Source organism: Lissotriton helveticus, chromosome 12, assembly GCF_964261635.1.
Source record: "Lissotriton helveticus chromosome 12, aLisHel1.1, whole genome shotgun sequence".
In the NCBI taxonomy this organism is placed as follows: domain Eukaryota; kingdom Metazoa; phylum Chordata; class Amphibia; order Caudata; family Salamandridae; genus Lissotriton; species Lissotriton helveticus.
In genome coordinates this window covers 659,855,210-659,876,843 of record NC_136073.1, presented here as the reverse complement: position 1 = coordinate 659,876,843, position 21,634 = coordinate 659,855,210, and the positions used below count along the sequence as shown (strand labels likewise).

The 21,634-nt window shown below is 43.7% G+C and overlaps 1 protein-coding gene across 2 annotated transcripts in view; it reads right to left on the bottom strand.

The window, feature by feature from the left end:
- Positions 1-21,634, bottom strand: part of ATP6V0D1 (ATPase H+ transporting V0 subunit d1) — a 218,893-nt gene that overhangs the window by 120,825 nt on the left and 76,434 nt on the right. For both annotated transcript variants that reach the window (XR_013603626.1, XM_078669739.1), the window contains exon 3: positions 19,172-19,350. Coding sequence is in view for 1 of the 2 variants with exons in the window: in XM_078669739.1 (XP_078525865.1) it covers positions 19,172-19,350 (179 nt within the window). In the remaining variant the exon portion in view is untranslated. The remainder of the gene's footprint in view (positions 1-19,171; positions 19,351-21,634) is intronic.

The following is a 21,634-nucleotide window of genomic DNA, read 5'->3' as shown; positions in this document are numbered from 1 at the left end:
GGCCAGTACCTCTGGACAGAAAGTAGTTGCTTTAAGCCAATCTTAGCGTCTCAATACCGTTGCTGCAGCTATCTGCTTGACTATGTGTGTGGGTGTGTCAGTGGCTGTAAATGGTGAATGAGAGGCTGCATGAGTGGCAGAATGGGTGACTGAGGAGGTACAGAAGTGTCTGTATGGGTGAGTGACAGGGTACATGAGTAGCTGTACAGGTGCATGAACGGTTTGTGTAGGGGGTATGAGTGAGTGAATGGGGGTGTGAGTGCTTCATGGATGAGTAAGTGACTGAGGTTATAAGGAAGAGTATGTGCTTGTGTCAGTGACTGTATAGGGGAGTGAGTATGTGTTAGTATATGTGTGAGTGGGTGTGTTAGTAACTGTATGGGTGACTGATTTACTGTGTGAGAGTCTCAATAGGTGTATGAGTGGATATGTAGGTGTCTGCATGACTGATGTGTGAGTGGGCATATTGGTCAGTGAATAGGTGCATGAATGTCTGTATATGGGAGTTAGTGTTTGTGTTAAAGGCTGTATGGGTGAGTTGATGTGTGAATGGCTCCATGGATTAGTGAATAGATGTAGGAGTGTTTGTAAGGGTCTGTGAATGGGTATGTCAGTGGTTGTGTGGGAGTGGGTTTTTGAGATATTGAATGGAGGGTCTAAGTGGGTGTGTCAGGGGTTCTGTGGATGATGTCTGATGTCATCAGTGATGTCACTGATTATGTCATGAGTGATGTAAAATGTGAGGTCATAAACAGTACATTTCAGAGATGTAAGTTATAGCTAGCTCAGGTACCTAGAACTGCTGAATTTCTCTGGCTTTGTACGAGTGAAATGTCAGCCTAACTATAATGTCCCTGTAACCTTTGTGTTCTTTCAGTGACGTCCTATGTTTTATTATTGCATTTCTTTACTATAAGTCCCTGTAACCTTTGGCTTTGTCAAAGAATTTCCAAGGTTTTTTTAATTTTATTTCCCAACTGTAACATGTTGAGGTTTAAGTTCTGCTAAATGAGCATCACGTCAGAGTGAATCCTGCCCTGCGTATTTATCCAAGAACAGGCCACCGTTTTGTGCAACACCTCTACCCAACTGGAGTACTTTCTACTGACTAATTAGTAAGTGCTACCCCGTTGGGAAATGTATAGTGCATCTCCTACACTACAGCTGTCTCCAGTGACCTTGTCTGTCTGTAACTTTACCAATGTGATTGTTGCTCGAGCGTCTTCAACTGGAACTGCAGAGAAATCACACTTGTGTATAATATAATTATTATTATTTTTTTCGCTTTACTATGGGGAGGGGGGCCCGCGGCCCTCCTCCGGGGCTGAAATGCTGTGCCATGTCACCTGGTGCCCCTAGGGCACCCATTGTGCAATGGGGGCCCAGGGGGAGACTCAAGCACCCAACGGTCCCAGCAGGCTCCCTGCCTCCTGCAGCAGACGGCATTGCTAAGACAGCAAGGGGCGTGCAGGGAAACATAAGAAAACTCCACTTTCAGCAAGACGGAGCTGCTTGACAGCTCCGGCTTGCACAAAGCAGAGTTATGTTTGGTTTTCCTTGGTCGGAGCCATTAGCTCCCGCCAAGCAAAAGCAAACCGCTACCTCCAGAGGGTGGGCACCTCAGGTGGTACTGGGGGGGCAGTCCCCAGGGCCATAAATAGTTTTACAAGAGGGGCCGCGCATACTCCCACCATAGTAAAATTTAGCCCTAGTGAGCGGAGGGCCCCCGGGGATGCTGGGGGGTGGTGGGACGACTGTGCGGGCCCCTGCATACATTTTATATATTTTGTCCCAGTGATGGGCAATCCCTGGGACATGCATATATATTTTCTATAGTGTCACGGGGAGGTGAAGATTCCTGGGGCTGCGAGGTACTCCCCGCATTAATTTATCATGATTTGCCCAGAGGTGGTGGAGGTCCCCAGGGAGAGGGCAGGCCGCTTGGGCCCACTGCATTAATTTAACTTAATTTCCCCTGGGAAGTGTCAATCCCCATGGCAGCATGGGAGCCACACGGTCACCCGGCATTAATTTAAACATTTGCCATGGGAAGGTGTAGGTTCCCGGGGTGTGGGGAGTGCCGCTCAAATATTCCCCTCATATTTATATTCCCTGATGCCCCTGGCCCAACCGGGTGCTAAACATTAGTGAAGCGCTGGGAGCCCGCGCTTTTTTGTTTTCCCCGGAAAAGAGATTTTTTTTTTTTTATTCTTTTTTTGTTGTGGCGGGGTCCCTCTGGAACCCCTCTAACACATCCAGTGGGTCAGAGTATTCCTACCCTGCCCTCTTTATTTTTTTAATTGCTTTTTACTAGGACTCAGCTTGGCTGCCAACATTTCCAGGTTGAAGTGTTGGCAGCCAATCACATTTGAGCACAGGACTGTTGGATCCTCTCAGGATCCTCTTCCCTAAGTATACCATTTTGTTTTATTTCACTAAAACTACAGAACGGAATTATACCAAATAACTTAAAGCACTCTCTCTGGATCAAGAGATAGCTTTCTACCAAGTGTGGTGTAATTCCATCCAACAGTTCAGGCTGTAGTCTTGTTCAACATTTCCTATGGAAATTAACATTGGAAAAATACTCCTCACCACCCCCCTTTTTCTTGGCCCTCCCTTGATGGATCACCCCGAAACATTCCATGCACAACAAGAATCACCAGGACACTTTCTTTGGAAACAATAAGTTAAGATTCGTCAAGCGACACCAAAGATATAGGAGAGTAAAAAATCTCTGAGAATCCAAATAGGAATGTAATAACGTAGTACCTTACTGAAAGAGGCGTCATAATACTGCCTGGCCATCTGCAGTATCCACCTTCTATGATGAGTCCAAACAGTAATTTTGATTAATGTATAGACATTAGTCCTTGTTGCTGCTCTGCAAATGTACCGCAGACACACTCCAGCAAACAAGGCCATGGCCACTGCCACTCTTCTCATAGAATGTGCTCAAACTTTTGATGACAGTGGCCTTTCTGCGGAACAGGGTAATAGCTGCAGACACCCAACGAGCTATACTGCTTCTTGACAGAGCATAGCCTTTCTTTGGCGGAGCAAATACGATAAAGAGCTGGTAGGTCTTTCATAAACACTTTTTTCTGTGAATATAGCATCTTAAAAATAGTCTGACATCCAACTAATGTAAGGCTTTTTCTGCCATAGTAGAAGGATTCTTAAAAAATGCTGTCAGTACAATATTTTCATTCAAATGAAACGAAGTTGGGACCTACAGAATGAACTTGGATTAGCTCTTATTAGGACTATCACCTTTGAATTGCAGGAAGGGCTCAGAAACAGTAAAAGCTTGGATTTTGCTTTCTCTTCTTGCGGAAGTTAGGGCCAAAAGAAGGGCCTGTGTCCACGAAACATATTTTAACTTTGCCTTATGAATAGGTTCAAATGGGTCTTTCAGGAGTTGTGATAGGACTGTATTTAATTGCCAGGATACTGGAGGGCATTGGGCAGGTGGAAAGACTGAATAGCCCGTCCATGAACTCTTTAAAATAGTCTATCACTGCCAAATGCACTTTAATTGAAGTATGAGCTAGGGTTAGTTAGGCTAGGTGAAGAAGGTAAAGCAGTAACTGCTCAGGAGAAGATGCAATGGGATGCACATTGTTATTGCTACACCAATAGCAGAATTGTTTCCATTTAGCACTATAGGATTTACTTGTTGACACCACTTGTTCAAGAAGGGACTTAAAATTCCAGATGAATAGCCAGTGGTCCAAACACATTGTCGTGAGGAGCCAGCCTGACAAAATGTGAAACTTTAAGGATGGAAAATGTGCCCCATGTTCATGAAGATGGGATTCTACGTCAGGTTTGAACTACATGTGTGGGCACAGAGACAGGAGAAGAAGCTGTGTGCCAATATTGCCTTGGCCACACCGGGGCTATCAAAATGAGTCGACATGGCTCCTGCTTCATTTTCCGAATTACCCTGAGAATAAGAGAATGGCAGAAATTCATAGGCGGACACGCCTGTCCAGGTCATCAGAAAGGCATTTCCCAAAAATGGTCTATGAGGAAATCCGCTTGCGTACCTCACGCATTTCTTGTTCTGTAAGGTTGCAAACAAATCCAGGTCAGGGGTACCCCACTGTTTGAAGACCTGAAGCAACTAGTCCTGGTTTAATTCTCATTTGTGACACTGCTTTACAGTTTGGCTGAGAGAATCTGCCATTCGTTTTTCACCTCTGTTCCACCTGCAAGGAAATGTTGTGGATAATTAGCCAGTCCAAAATCTGCTGGGCTTGACAAGACATTGCCTTCGATCTTGTTCCTCCTTATTTGGCGAGATAGAACATGGTTGTTGAGTTGTCCGCCCTCACTAGGACAGATGCATTGCGAATGCTGGGGAGAAAGGGTTGCAGGCCTAAGAAAACCACCTTAAACTCTAGCAGGCTGATGTACATTTTTGATTCCTGAAATTACCATTTCCATGGATTTCTAGGTCTTAAAGGTGAACTCTCAAGATTAACAGGGAAGCATCTATTGTCATCACGAACTGAGGGTGCAATGAGACTAAAAGAGACCCAGAGAGATATTTTGTTTCTTTCTCCACCAGGACATGGCTGTTTTCATAGTTGGGGTGATAATGATGGTGTCCTCGAACGCACCTCGAGTTTGCAGCCATTGTGCGTGTAACTGTTCCTGCAGAGATCTCATGTGGAGACAATCATTTTTAATCAATGGAATGCAAGACATCATCCCCAACATTGACTTGTACGTCCGAGTAGAGATGGACTCTTTTCTTGACAGGGAACTTATGTCCATTATATGGAGGATTCTCTCCAAAGTTCCATAAGCTTTGGAGACCTTTGTATCCAGAACTGCTTCCAGGAACACTGACGACAGATATTGGGGCAGACTTTTCTCTGTTCAACTTCAGAGCTAAACTCTTGAACAGATGCGGACAAGCAAAGGTGGATTTTCTTGTTGAGCTGTATGTATGAGCCTTAACGAGCCAGTTGTTCTTCTTAAGAATACGCCACAGGTGCCATGCATTTTGTGAACACCCAGGGAGCCAAAAGTTATCTAAAGGATAGCATTTTGAGTTAGTAATGGCACCCTACCACCTTGAATCTGAGAAACCGGGGATGTTCCGCATGTATGGGGATGTGGAAGTAGGCGTCTAAGAGGGTGAGGGACGTCATGTAATCCTGCTGGTTTATTAGCAGTAAAAGCTCCTGCAGAGACAGCATTTGGAAAGGTTGTTTCTTGATGTATTTGTTCAGCAACCTTAGATCCATCACTTGCCGCCATCTTATGCACTTTTTCTTAATTAGGAAAAAGTTGGAATAAAATCCCTTGTTGCGATGTAGGAAAGGAGCACATTTCCTGTTTCAACAGGGCAAGAAGCGGATTCCTCTTGCGAAGGCGGATGATTGGGAGGCATTTGAGCAAAATCTAAGGTGTGACCATGGTGTATTATGTCTAACACTACTTGTCCAAAGAAATTCTGTTTCAGCGATCATAACATTTCGAGAGGTGCATGTTCTCAAATTGTTGGGGAAAGTTCGAGGTGACTGGTGCCTTGAAGTTGTCACAGACACCTAATCGTGTCCTGGCCCTGTCAACCCGCTGGCAGATGGCGACCCGTTGGTTGCTGTGAGTACGTGGACACCGAAGAGGCTCTGTATGGTTGTTCAGCAGAGTACTGAGGCCTACCACATGTAGGGAATATGGTTGGTATCTATACATCTGGTAAGACACTTTTGATGTAAACTGCCCTCTCCCTCTGCCTCCACGAAAAGGTGGAAAACGTATTTGCTGCAAAGTCCCTAGCAAATGTGCAGTATCCGTATCTGCTTTGATCGACTGCACAGCATCATCAACATGTTTGCCAATTAAATGTATGAGATCGAATAGCATATATAGAATCTTTGACTTAACCTGTCGCCTTTCATCAGCCCTGTCAATGTAGCACAGCGGCACCTGCCATTTGTCTGAAGGCTGTAGATGATATATCCATGGCCATGTCGATTTCGGAAGATGTTTGTGCACCTTCCTGCAGTACTTCCTTAGCCTATTTCTTCTGGCAAGTAGTCAAAGAACGCCGATAGATCCGACCACATCTGCCTATCATATCGCCCTAAAATAGCTAGAGCATTGGCTGCCATAATGGCTGTGGCTGCCATAGCTGAAAAACGTTTGCTAATGTTATCCAGGCTTCTGTCCTCATTGTCTGGTGGTGTTGAACACAGGGAAGATGGACTCCTGGAGGATCTTTGAGCAGCTTGCAAGAATGTCCTATTAGGCAGTTAGGTGAATGTTCAGACACTGTATTTTTTTGTCTGGTCAGAGACGATTGCTGCAACTGAAGCTAGTGTCTTCATTAATTTAAAGCCATCCTTTCAAATAAAATCACAATGGATCTAACAGACTTTGATGAATCCTTGAAATTGTAAAGGAAACATTCTGTGTGCTTCACTGGCAGTGCCAAAGCGCGTAGAAGCACGTTCAAGGAGTTCGTGGAATCCTCCTATACCCTCTGGAGGAGAGCGAGCCGGTGGTGATGAAAGCGATGGAGATTAAGGAGTGATGTAGTCCTTCCATTCTTGCCCTGATCAATCAGGATTTATAAAGCGCTGCAAATCACCCATGAGGGTCTCAAAGCACTGGAGCTGCTAGCTGCTTCTTGGTGATTGAACAGCCAGGTCTTGAGTCCTTTCCTGAATTCCTGGAGCGATGAGGTGGCCCCAAGGTGCAGGGGAAGGTCGTTCCAGGCTTTGGCCACCAGTTGAGAGAAGGAGTGTCCTCTACTTTTGGCTCGGCGGATCCGGGGATGTCTGCAAGGAAGATGTGGGTGGATCACAGGTTTATGATCAAAAGAGGGAAGAGGAATTATGCGTCCATTCAGTTCCCCTGAATAGGTACCTCAATCATCATGCGCAGGAATGGACACTTGTATCTACAATAACCTTTGGTTATCCTTTGAAAACCCTCATAGACGTAGAGATGTTATAAGTGCGGTATATCTTTTGTCCGCCCCTTCTCTTGCGTCAAGGCATATTCATCGAGTTGACAAATGACGTGCTATATGCCTGCCTCACCCGAGGCAACCTCTGGAAAGAGTAGAAGTGTCCAGAAATGAAAAAATGCACTCGTCCAGAGGATTTTAGTGTAGTGCTAGTGAGCCAAAAAATTCTAAAAACTATTTAACACCCGAACACACAATTTATTGAGAAAAGTGGTGTAAATAGTGGTTAAAAATTAGTGGTATATGAGGTAATCGAGTTACAGGACTACCATATAACTCCAGGTCAACATGTTTCAGCTCTTATTGGCCCAAAGGGTCTATAGAGCTTTCGTCAGGACAATGCATAAAAACAGGCTGAATACTTACACTATTCGTGTAGTGTTCAATGGAGGTATGAAAGTATCACACTCTGTTTCCTGTGTTTAGGGAAAGCAAATATAAGAATAATTGTACATAGCGGCATATAGCATGCACAGCAGGAGACTCGAATTTTGTGGCCCGGTGCATGGAAGTGATATAAATTACATCAAGCTCCATTAATATACTCATGTGCATCACGTTATGGATACAATACTACATAAAAGTGATGGAGAAATAGAACAATGGATCGTGACACTGGGATTTCAAAGTGATATAAAACGAAATAAAGAGAAATTCATAGTTATTCAAGTGATTCGTGAAAGTCCCTCTAGGTAACCCTAAAGCCCATAAGTTGGATGTAGGCACGAGGGTATAACATTAAGCGTCATGCACGGAGTTTTACAATTCATGCACTAAAAATAATTGTACCTTAAATTATAGGATGTCTCTCCTCATCAGAGGTGTCAGAGTCGCTTGTTACATGGCATTTGCTAGAATAATGATAAAGGGCATCAAGGTTTTGTAAAGACAACAAGGGCGCAGCCGTTACTCACTGCGTCTGGTTCGCCGCTCTACTGGCGCCATTCTTACCCTCGTGTGCGCTGCAATTGCTGCTAGTGCTGACTCTTCCCCCCGGAAAGAGGAACTGCAATCCCTCGCTTGTTTTTAGAGTCATGAAAATTAACAAGGGACTGTTGACAACCAAATTCTTAAAGAGACAGAAAATTTCATCAAAAGACGATCTCAAGAGGACAAAATAATGATATAGGAGCGAGTTCATGTCACTATATTTCAAAAGTATCACAATTTGTCACTTGGATTATCTCCAAGAAGGCTTTTATGAGGAAAATTAAGGGTCTCTTCTTCGATGTATTGTTTAGTTCGATTCAGGTCAAATGAGTAGGGGTTAGAAGAGATGTATTACAAACAAGGAGCATATTGAAATGTCAGTAATTTCTAATACTGATTAAGTCCCACTCAAAAGGTTTTAGGTGAATGCATCATAAAAGGGAAGCAATGTAAAATACCAAGGGTTTCTAATGATATTTAATATAGTTCCTCTTGGATGTTGTTGGGGTTCAAGCGAATACATCATGAACACGGATTGAGGGTTAACAGGTGAATCTGGGACCCGGTGGCCAGTTAGTAAAACTGGTGCCACGGAATATTGTCGTTCATCCCATGTATGTGGGTTCCCAAGCGATCGACCCATCTTTGTTCCCTTTCAAAGAGTGTGCGTTCTGCATCAGTATGTTTTTCATGGAGTTTTTCCAGCACTGTCCATCTAAGGTCATCACAAGAATGACCAGCTGTCACAAAGTGTGTGCAAAGTTTTGTTGTGCTTTTCTTGAGACGCATGTTGCTCCTATGCTCCCCTATACGAGTCTTTACCTTACGACAGGTCATCCCCACATATTTTTGCTGACAGGGGCATGTAACGAGGTACACCACATGGGTGGAATTACAGTTTGTGTGTTGCCTCCGAGTCCATAATAGGTTGTCGGTCAGTTGTAAGGTCTTGGTTGGATTAGTAAATTTGCAGACTCCACAGGTGCCACATGGAAAATGGCCTGTTATTGGATTCATGTTGATGTTCCTTATGGTCGTCGGGGTCAGTCTTTTCCTGGGGCGAGTGTGCACTAACACATCTTTGAGATTTTTTGTCCTCCGGTTGGCAAATCTCGGCTTGGGCCAATCAAAATTTCCTGAGGTCACTATTGACCAATTCTTCCTTATGAGTTTTTGTACCTGGTACGAGGCTGGGCAAAAAGTGGTCACACATGTGACAAGGTCTTTCACTGGTTCTTTGTAATGGCTCTGTAACAAACACTCCCTTGGCTGGTTTTGAGCTCTTTTTTTGCATTTGGCGATGGTTTGTGGAGTGTAGTTCCTCGCTCGTAGTTTCTTACTTAAAATTGCAGCCTGTTGTTTGTAATCACTTGGTTTGCTACAATTCCGCTTGTGTCTCAGGAACTGACTATAAGGGAGATTGTCTCTTAGAGGTTGGGGATGGAAACTGAAGTATGACAGTAGGCTATTTTTAGCCGTAGGTTTCGTATATGTCCTTGTCTCTAGTTTCCCATTCTCAGAAAATATAGTAAGGTCCAAAAAGTCTATACTTTCTCTGTTGGCGGTAGAAGTGAACCTAAGCCAACGATCTTGTCATTCAGCCATTCCATGAATATGGTCAAGGAATTTTTTGTGTCCCAAATTAACAAAACGTCGTCAATATAACGCTTCCAGTATAGGATACTGGAAACGTATGGATTGTCATTATTGAGGACGAATTTCTGTTCGAATTGACTCACATACAGTCCGGCTACCGATGGAGCGAAGGCGCTGCCCATGGAAGTACCATGGCACTGTAGGTAGAGTTGTCCGTTGTATTCGAAATAATTCTCTTTCAATGCTAAGCGACAGCACTCAAGAATAAAATGGCGAGGTGTTTTGTGAGGCCATTCAGTGAGGAATCAACCACAGCAGCCTTTTTTAGGGAGAGGTCAAAATCAGCCACGAGGCAAAAAGAAAAATTTAACATGGCAGGATCGACAACCAAATGTGCAGACCAGGAGCATGTCCTCGGCACAAGTGGACGGGAACAAGAAGAGTCACTAATTGTGAATCTGACGAACATGCCCTTAACGGAAATACAAACAAATATTCTAAACAAGGGCTTAGGCTTTGTGCCCACTCCACCTGTAGATCCTTTCAAATTAAAGTGCGAACTGTCAGAATTCTGCAGAACACTCAAACTTAAAGCCTTTTTTAATGGATCCCCCTCTCCCGGGACAGATGGTGATACTACACTTAAGAGAAAGTCCAAATTCCTACCACCAACCAATGCGATACCGATAGAGATATTGACATTCGAGAAAGCTATCCTAAAAGGTATTGACAACCTGGACAAAAAACCGAAGAAATCAACCTTCCAAAACCTCAGTAATCAGGAAAGACGAGCACTAGAGGAACTGAAGAACAATGATGAGATCATCATAAAACCAGCGGACAAGGGTGGGGGGGTGGTCATCCTTACAAAAGAAGGATATGACCAGCAATGCCTCCTACTTTTGTCGGATGAGAATTTCTACATAAAACTTGATTCTGACCCTACCGAGAGACTATCGAATACCATCAAAATAATGACACATGAAGCAGAGGTGAATAGATGGATCTCCAGAAAAGAGGCGGACTTTTTAACACCAAGAACACCTAAAGTACCCTTTTTCTATTCATTGCCTAAGACGCATAAAAATAAATCGCCACCACCGGGACGCCCGATAGTCTCGGGAATTGGGTCACTTTTAGAACCTCTCTCCAAATTCGCTGATGAATACCTCAAACCATTGGTGCACCGCACCCCGACATATCTAAAAGATACTCGTGACCTACTAACCCAGATAGCTGACAAAACATTCGATCCCAACACCATGATCTTGGTTGGATTAGATGTAGAATCGCTTTATACAAGCCTGCCCCAAGATGATACAATGCAAAGCTGGAAGATCTTTTATTCCTCACTGAATGGCCTCACAAAACACCTCGCCATTTTATTCTTGAGTGCTGTCGCTTAGCATTGAAAGAGAATTATTTCGAATACAACGGACAACTCTACCTACAGTGCCATGGTACTTCCATGGGCAGCGCCTTCGCTCCATCGGTAGCCGGACTGTATGTGAGTCAATTCGAACAGAAATTCGTCCTCAATAATGACAATCCATACGTTTCCAGTATCCTATACTGGAAGCGTTATATTGACGACGTTTTGTTAATTTGGGACACAAAAAATTCCTTGACCATATTCATGGAATGGCTGAATGCACAAGATCGTTGGCTTAGGTTCACTTCTACCGCCAACAGAGAAAGTATAGACTTTTTGGACCTTACTATATTTTCTGAGAATGGGAAACTAGAGACAAGGACATATACGAAACCTACGGCTAAAAATAGCCTACTGTCATACTTCAGTTTCCATCCCCAACCTCTAAGAGACAATCTCCCTTATAGTCAGTTCCTGAGACACAAGCGGAATTGTAGCAAACCAAGTGATTACAAACAACAGGCTGCAATTTTAAGTAAGAAACTACGAGCGAGGAACTACACTCCACAAACCATCGCCAAATGCAAAAAAAGAGCTCAAAACCAGCCAAGGGAGTGTTTGTTACAGAGCCATTACAAAGAACCAGTGAAAGACCTTGTCACATGTGTGACCACTTTTTGCCCAGCCTCGTACCAGGTACAAAAACTCATAAGGAAGAATTGGTCAATAGTGACCTCAGGAAATTTTGATTGGCCCAAGCCGAGATTTGCCAACCGGAGGACAAAAAATCTCAAAGATGTGTTAGTGCACACTCGCCCCAGGAAAAGACTGACCCCGACGACCATAAGGAACATCAACATGAATCCAATAACAGGCCATTTTCCATGTGGCACCTGTGGAGTCTGCAAATTTACTAATCCAACCAAGACCTTACAACTGACCGACAACCTATTATGGACTCAGAGGCAACACACAAACTGTAATTCCACCCATGTGGTGTACCTCGTTACATGCCCCTGTCAGCAAAAATATGTGGGGATGACCTGTCGTAAGGTAAAGACTCGTATAGGGGAGCATAGGAGCAACATACGTCTCAAGAAAAGCACAACAAAACTTTGCACACACTTTGTGACAGCTGGTCATTCTTGTGATGACCTTAGATGGACAGTGCTGGAAAAACTCCATGAAAAACATACTGATGCAGAACGCACACTCTTTGAAAGGGAACAAAGATGGGTCGATCGCTTGGGAACCCACATACATGGGATGAACGACAATATTCCGTGGCACCAGTTTTACTAACTGGCCACCGGGTCCCAGATTCACCTGTTAACCCTCAATCCGTGTTCATGATGTATTCGCTTGAACCCCAACAACATCCAAGAGGAACTATATTAAATATCATTAGAAACCCTTGGTATTTTACATTGCTTCCCTTTTATGATGCATTCACCTAAAACCTTTTGAGTGGGACTTAATCAGTATTAGAAATTACTGACATTTCAATATGCTCCTTGTTTGTAATACATCTCTTCTAACCCCTACTCATTTGACCTGAATCGAACTAAACAATACATCGAAGAAGAGACCCTTAATTTTCCTCATAAAAGCCTTCTTGGAGATAATCCAAGTGACAAATTGTGATACTTTTGAAATATAGTGACATGAACTCGCTCCTATATCATTATTTTGTCCTCTTGAGATCGTCTTTTGATGAAATTTTCTGTCTCTTTAAGAATTTGGTTGTCAACAGTCCCTTGTTAATTTTCATGACTCTAAAAACAAGCGAGGGATTGCAGTTCCTCTTTCCGGGGGGAAGAGTCAGCACTAGCAGCAATTGCAGTGCACACGAGGGTAAGAATGGCGCCAGTAGAGCGGCGAACCAGACGCAGTGAGTAACGGCTGCGCCCTTGTTGTCTTTACAAAACCTTGATGCCCTTGATCATTATTCTAGCAAATGCCATGTAACAAGCGACTCTGACACCTCTGATGAGGAGAGACATCCTATAATTTAAGGTACAATTATTTTTAGTGCATGAATTGTAAAACTCCGTGCATGACGCTTAATGTTATACCCTCGTGCCTACATCCAACTTATGGGCTTTAGGGTTACCTAGAGGGACTTTCACGAATCACTTGAATAACTATGAATTTCTCTTTATTTCGTTTTATATCACTTTGAAATCCCAGTGTCACGATCCATTGTTCTATTTCTCCATCACTTTTATGTAGTATTGTATCCATAACGTGATGCACATGAGTATATTAATGGAGCTTGATGTAATTTATATCACTTCCATGCACCGGGCCACAAAATTCGAGTCTCCTGCTGTGCATGCTATATGCCGCTATGTACAATTATTCTTATATTTGCTTTCCCTAAACACAGGAAACAGAGTGTGATACTTTCATACCTCCATTGAACACTACACGAATAGTGTAAGTATTCAGCCTGTTTTTATGCATTGTCCTGACGAAAGCTCTATAGACCCTTTGGGCCAATAAGAGCTGAAACATGTTGACCTGGAGTTATATGGTAGTCCTGTAACTCGATTACCTCATATACCACTAATTTTTAACCACTATTTACACCACTTTTCTCAATAAATTGTGTGTTCGGGTGTTAAATAGTTTTTAGAATTTTTTGGCTCACTAGCACTACACTAAAATCCTCTGGACGAGTGCATTTTTTCATTTCTGGACACTTCTACTCTTTCCAGAGGTTGCCTCGGGTGAGGCAGGCATATAGCACGTCATTTGTCAACCCGATGAATATGCCTTGACGCAAGAGAAGGGGCGGACAAAAGATATACCGCACTTATAACATCTCTACGTCTATGAGGGTTTTCAAAGGATAACCAAAGGTTATTGTAGATACAAGTGTCCATTCCTGCGCATGATGATTGAGGTGGATCACAGGTGTCTGGTCAAGTGGTAGAAGGTCATTCGTTTGTTGTTGTATGCTGGTCCTTCGTTGTGTAGGGCTTTGTATGTGTGGGTAAACATCTTGAGCTGGCATCTCTTCTGGATCGGGAGCAAGTGTAGCTTCTTGAGGTGCAGAGTGATGTGGGTCCATCTGGGGAGGTTGAGGATGAGTCATGTAGCTGAGTTTTGTATTGCCTGTAGTCTCTTCAGGAGACATGCAGCGATTCCTACATAGAGTTCCTGTAGTCCAACATGCTGGTGACGAGGGCCCGAGTGACAGTCCTTCTGGTGTTGATTGGGAGCCACCTGAATTTTGTTTCGGAGCATGGGTAGGTTGTGGAAGCAGGCAGATGAGCTGTTCTTACCCGTTTGTCTATAGATAACTTGCTATCCAAGATGATGTTACGTTTGCGGGCGTGGTCTACTGGGGCAGGGGAAAGGGCCGGATTCAGCAGGCCACCAAGCGTTGTTCCATAGTGGGGTGGTGTTCTTAAAGACGAGTACTTCCGTCTTATCATGTTGAACTTTAGACAGTTGTCCTTCGTCCAGTCGATGACGCTCCTCATATATCTGTGGAAGTTAGCTCTGGTGGTGGAGGGGTCTACTGACAGCAAGATGATGAGCTGGGTGTCTTCGGTGTAGTAGATGATGGGAGTCTGTGCGATCTGACATTGTTGGTTAGAGAGGTCATGTATGTGTTGAAGAGGGTGGGGCGGTGGAACCATTCTTGTAGGATGCTGTAGATTATATTCTTTAGTTCTGAGATGAACAGTGGGAGACGGATTCTCTGGGTTCTTCTGGCGAGGTATGAGGCAATAATTCATTCATAATCTTTATTCGATCTCTTTTTAAAACAGATCATAAAAGCGTCAATTCATCAAATAAGCCATTGCACAATATTATAAACCCATATAAAAACAATTAAAACAATTAAGATCTATGTAGAATTGTTGCCACTTTCGATAAATTTGCCCTGTACAAGAAAAAGAATATTTAAAAGCCATAAGTTGGAGCATCATAGTCTTTGTACAATTTTTTACTTCTTAGGCCCCCATCACTTAAATGAAACCAGTTATTCCCGTTAATACAGTAGGTTATGTCAACAAAACCAGATTGCTTCTCTTTCTCACACATGCCCACAAAAAACATGCTACAGAGAAGTAGACAAAGAGGAGAGTGCCTTTAAGAAATACAATGCCACCCTGCACTGTGTGAAGTTATAGCGCCTTAAAATCGGTCGGGTAAAAGCTTTTCTTTCAGTATGGTAAAACAGAATAGTACTACATGTAGATCCGTTTGGGGCGAGTGGTGGTCGCGTGGACAAGGGAGGGGAGGGCAAATCTGAGTGTTTAAACTTCCTCACTGGGAGAGCTAGAATCAGAGGGATGTAATTTAGGCAAAAACGCAATCGAATTAATCTATGGTGAGCAAAGGTATGAAAATCCTTCGCCTAACCTTGGCGGTATAAGAATATACGCAATTGTTGCCTTTTGTTGCGGATTCTTTTCCCTCCGGCGGAAGTTAGCCCTCTGGAGATACAAGTCATAAGTTGCCGCGTCTATACCTTCCGACACAGTGAGGAATCTCTGAATAAGTTTCTCTGCCCAATTGCAGTCAATTCTGCCCCTACATATCTAAGCCAGCCAATCCTGTTGTAGTGGTCCAATTTCATGCAGCTGCCAATTATGCGTTGCATTAAATTGATAGTAGACCTCCGCCAAATCGAAAGCCACAACAGGATTGGGGCCAGTCTGATGGTATCAAGCAAGTAGGGTGACCCCAATTCAAGGTGGAAAATATAGTTTGAGAGAGAATGAGGTAATGAAGCCCAATTATTAAAAAAGATATGTTCTATCCTCTGGAGCTGATTCGAATTAGCCATCCCCAGACTCCTGCCCTATATGTTAACGATGCCTTTGTTTTAGCACAATATATATTTTTAATCATATCCAGATGTCTGGCTCCCAGTTTCCTTGCAAAGCCTTTAATAGCCTGAAGGCTCCTTTCTATGCCTTGTGCCCTTACTGCCACCAGATTTTTCCAGGAGTGGTTCTGATCAAATAAGACCCCCGGATATGGGAAGGAGTCTACCACTTCAATTTTCTTTTTAGCCAACTGGAAACGGGAGAGGTTTGCTCCTCTTCTGGCTCCCGCTATGATAATAAATGATTTTGGTTTTTTTACTCTAAGATATAATGGAGCCATAATGAGGCGTATGATGTTATAAGAGAGTGTAGAGCAACCCCTGTCCTAGCGCTTAGGACCCCATCATCAGCATAAGCCAGTATTGTAAGGGGGATGTTATCAAATGTAGGCACGTCCAGAGGTGAGCCAGTCAGGGCGGCCTCCCCCCCACCCCCCATTTGTGTAGATGGAAAAAAGAAACGGGTAGAGGATACAACCCTGCCTGACCCTCTTCTTGGTCTTAAATGAACTTGTACATTCCCAATTTGCGCCATACCACAAGCGATTGCATTGGCGTATAGCTGGTGAATAAAGTGGATTATCAGGGGATCAACCTCCATCCCCTCCAGTATTGGCCACAACTTCTGATGGGAGACACAATTAAAGGCCGTCGACAGGTCCATGAGGCAATCCATTTAAGGGGGTCTCCCTGGATTCCGATGTGGTGGAGTCTGTTGATCAAGATGTGGTGGGAGACTGTGTTGAAGGCGGCTGACAGGTCCAGGAAAGTGAGGGCTGCCATTTCGCAGTGGTCCAGAAGGGCCCAGATGTCGTTGGTGGCTGCGATCAGGACTGTCTCGTGCTGTGGTTGGCTCGGAATCCAGATTGAGAGGGGTCCAGGAGGTTATGTTTCAGGTGTTTGGTGAGTTGCTGGTTGATGGGCTTTTCGAGAATCTATGGCAGCAAGGGGAGCAAGGAGATGGGCCAGTAGCTCTTCGGTTCTGCCAAGTCAGCATATGGGTTCTTTACGAAGAGCTTCACTTCAGTGTGTTTCCAGTCCTTAGGGAAGGAGGCTGTCATGATGGAGGTGTTCAAGACTTTCTTGAGCTTGTCGCCAATCGTCTTGCTCCAGAGGTTGAAGAAGCGGTGGGGACAGGGGTCCGTGGATGCTCCCGGATGTACGGAGTTCATGATGGAGATTGTGGTTTGAGTAGTGAAAAGGACCCCTTCGAGTGAGCAGGTGTTTGGGGTTTGTGTTTGTGGGTAGGCAGATGCTGTCAGTGGCAGGTGGATGGGGTTTGATGTTTTTGTAGATAGCGGAGATCTCGTTGTGGAAAAAGGCCGCCAGGGTGTGTCACAGTTCTTGGGAGGGGTGATGTTATTACCAGAGGCTGCAGGCCCCAACCTATCTGTATCATAAGGCCACCTCGATCCATCTGGATATTAAGTTTTCCTTCCTCAGGTGGATTGTCTCCTTCACAGACTTTCCTTCTGTGATTGAGGGCCCACTGGGCTTCTAGGTAGCAATGTCACACTAGGTGCCTCCAAGTGCCCCCTGAGAATGAGGCACAGGGGGGATTCATCTACGGAAATCTTTTGTAATTGTCATCTGCGTTATATGCTTGATCTGTCACAAAAGAGATAGGCACTGAAATACTGTCTTCCCTTGGAGCATGCTGTTAAGTTTAGGGCTTATCATAAGAATAATGCTCCAGAAACTAATCCTAGCCTTGAGGCGCTGGCTGACGCTGGTCTCTGAAGGAATGTTAACCTTCTAGATATGTGAAAGCCTCTCCACCAACCTCATCATCAGAGTCCGGACAATTCACATTGAGCTGTATGGGACTGTAAGCTGGGTGAAATTACCTTCATCCCCAGACTCCTCCATTTTAAGGAGATGCACAGGAGGCAGTGGCGAAACTTTGCTCGGAGAGGTCTGATCTGGGCGCAGGACCACAGGAATTCCCCCTGGTTGTTTTTAGGCCGTCTATGGAGTCGTCTGCCACGACAAAAGGGCCAGCTTGATATGAGCTTTTTGTGGAAGTGACGACAGTTTCACCGCTGGAGATTTAAGAGTTCCTGTTGACTATGTCATCGACCAGTTGGAAATTGTCAAGGCCTTCAACAAAAGGTGTCATCGTCAGAGTTATAGATGCCACCATAGTCACTGGTAAGGAGGGTGACTGTCTTAAATAATGCACCCATCGACACAGTAGGCGTCAACGACAGGTCAGTCAATGAGCAGATGTTTCAGATGACTGGTCCTTTCTAGGATTCACAGGTATAGAATACGAAGGTGAGGAGGTTTTTATGAGAGGAAGGTGACTTACTTTCTTTTTGCCATATTTTTCAGACCCAGAGTCCTTCAGAAAAGATTTCGATTTTTTTAGGTTCTATCTCACATGAGGTAGAGCCCTCATTTTTATGTTTTCTCCCCTCTGAGGAATGACTAGGTCCCTCATTATCAGATCCAGAGTCCGAGAGGATCTTTTTCTTCTGGAGGCAGAAGAGTAGTCTGACCCCTCTGTCATTCAAAGCCTTGGCAGAAAAGGTTCTGCAATGTTTACATTCCTTACGCTTATGCTGCTACGCATATTAGGAACAAGCCACTCCAAGTTATCTAAACCATCTAGAACACCAAATGTGTTTCAGGCGTTAACTATGGGGCAGGCAGATGGGGTATCACAGACATATTTTGCCTGCAAGTTTAAGAGAGAACAGGTTCTGTAAATCTCGGTTAGTGTCTCAAGGCAAATCTCATTACATTTGTCGTAAGGAATTGGTATTCAAGTACCTAGGTCCTAGACGATAAGACTAATGTCACCATAAAGCTCTTCCAAATTTTGTTACGGGCCAACCCTGTGGAGGGACTGAACCGTGAGGTTAAGGAATGTCCAAACGTAGATGCACTTTTTTTTAATGTGTTCTCTTTTATTTGATTAGTTTAGAAATCATGATCATTTCTAAAGATGTGTGTTACTGTATCCACTCATACACTAAGTTATTGTAACTTTTTATGAATTCAGAGGGAATGCCATAGGGAGAATATAAGAATCAGAACACAGCAGTAATGAACGAATCAACAACAGGTTAAAACAATACATATTGTTGACAACCTACAGGTGTGCAGAAGCTTTTAGTTGTGCTCAGGATCAAAGAACAAAAGATTGAAAGAGTTCTAGTCTCAGAAACAAGGAGCATGACCCAAAGAAACAACTACACATTTTGAATCCGGAATGTCACTTTCAACAGCTATACGTACGAGCATATTTCTTGACTCTAAAGGTTTTTTATTCAATGCTTTTTAAAATGAAGAGGTAAATGTCCTATACAAATGGGATTTTTTTTTTTAACAGTCTTTGATCCACCCTCATCATGTACAGCTGGCTAGTCAGCTAACATGTAATATTACTCTCGAGAAATAACTTTAGGCAAATAAAGCAAATACATACCAAGAGGTGTGTCAACCAGAATAGCATTATACAGCTCTGCTGGTGTCTGAGCAATGTTTACCGCTTCCATCTGTTCAAAACTTCCCAGAGGGTGGCATTTGGGCACTAATTCAGAGATAGAGCGTTGGTGCAGCGTGCCAGTGATCAGCAGGATAACATTGTCAATCATGTAGCTGTATCTGTCAGGTAACGAGGGTGATTGATAAGCTTCAGACACAGTTCAGAAACACAAAGTAAGTCCAGCTAAACAATGCATTGTGGAGAAGCACAAACATTACGGAGTCAAATCAAATTCCAACAAAAGAAAACACTTGAGAAAGGCCATGTTGGCTACATATGTAGAATCTGAAAGTTGAATTGGGCAAATCTAAACTCAGTTATTTCAGCCTCAATGTCACACATATCCCTTAAGTCATTCAGGGAGTGTACTAGACTATAAAAGCACAGGCAATCCCTGTGGTTGCATATATCCCTGTAATAGGCAGGCGACTGGTAAGTTTGCATTGAAGGAGTCAGTCATAGATTCCTTTACAGTAGAACCGTGGTCCCCAAAGTGGAGTTTATGAGAAGCATGTTGCTTACAACACCATAAAGTGTTGCTCAATAGGCGATCCTTACAACTATGCCTTTTTTATCTGCGCTATAGCGGACAAATATTTCTCTTTTTTCTCGGATGTTCAAGAGACTATGCTGATTGGTACTCCTTACTCCAGCTACTCTCCCGACACTGGATTCCTGGGGGATAGACTAGAAGAAACACAAAGGTTTCAAGATCCCACAGTCTGAGGCATTAAGGCAGGATAATCTTTAATAGTGGATTACCATTTTGAAAAGGAAACTGGAATGTTTCTGCTGCAACCCCCACTGGAGTCAAGAGCAGGAGCCATCAGATAGTTCCTCGGGAGCCGACCTTCTTAGGAGAAGGTAAAACAGAGAGAATGAATGTCCCTGCTCCTCGCCTTCCCATGTTTAGACCTGGACCTGCCACACTGCCTCGGTCTTGGAAGCGTTGATGCCTTCTCCCTTGTTAGCAGACCAGTCAGAGGAATTCAGGGTTTAATTGCCACCGCTGATCTGATCCCAGCGAAGTGACTGTACCTAGGGAGCCACGACCCATTTAACCAGAGCATGGAAACTGAGGGTGTGCTGCTAAAAGTTCATTATAAAGATTCTGAACTGTGTATACTTCCAGTGTTTTGTAAAAGTGTGAAATGCACTGGCTGGATTAATATAGAAAACTTCATAACTGTGAACATTTTGTTATTACTGAATTGCAGAGTACATCTGGCAGCAGAATTATAGAAAAATGTAAAGTGATAGTGTAATGTGGTATTTGTCATGTGTTCACTAGATCTCTTGCAGATAAAAGGCCCAGATTTCTGGCACCATGAAACCCGAACTCCAAAACCAGATGCATGCAAGGCTAAAAAATGAATGCTCACAATTTCACTTTGTACTGCCATGCACCAACCCGAACAACCCATGTCACTACTTGGAGGATGGCCAGCTTTGTGGTGCGGTTGACCCCATCTTACACCTCCACTCTAAGGGCAAGCAGCATGTTGGAAGATGTCTGAATCCCAGATTACAGTGGAGATTATACAGTTTGTAAACCATCATATTTTACTGTAAAATTGACTCTACATCTGAAGATGAAATGCGTTACTTACCTGTAACTGCAGTTATCCAGTATTGGTGTCTTTCATAGATTCACATGCCTGAATCATTCCCCGTCGTCGGAATGGGAGTCCCCGGTACATAAATAAAGTAATGTCCCATAGACATATAGATAACTAGGCCTAAAGGCCTCACATTAGTAACATATCCATGTCCTTTTGCAGAAAGGACCAAACTATAGAAAAGAGCCAATCCGCTACCACCTCCCTCTAGAACCCTCCTGGAAGGAGCCTCAGTCCCTCAGATTTTCGTACGCACAGTACTAAGTAGGCGTATTACTGAGAGAAGTAGGTGATCCCTTCCAGGGGAGGCGGGAGTGTTGCATGTGAATCTATGAAAGACACCAATACTGGATAACTGCAGTTACAGGTAAGTAACGCATTTCTTATCCAGTATTAGGGGTGTCTTTCATAGATTCACATGCATGAATCAGAGTAGCAAGCAATTAACAAAGCACATTTCGGATGGTATGAAATATATATAAGTCATCAGATAACAACATATCAAACGACTAATAGAAATGCACATTCGCTAGTAAGAAATACCGTCAAATCATACAATAGAGAAATGTGCATACCTGAGAAGGATGGAGGGATGAAAAGAGGGCTCACCTCTACTGAAATAGATGACAAAGTACTGATTGACCCACTGCAGCATCCTTCATGAGTTCTGTATCCAGGCAGTAATGCCTAGTGAAGGTATGTGGCGACTTCCATGTTGACCGGCACTCCTGCAAAAAGTGCCATGGACGTGGACATGGCCCTGGTAGAGTGGGCTCTCACTTTA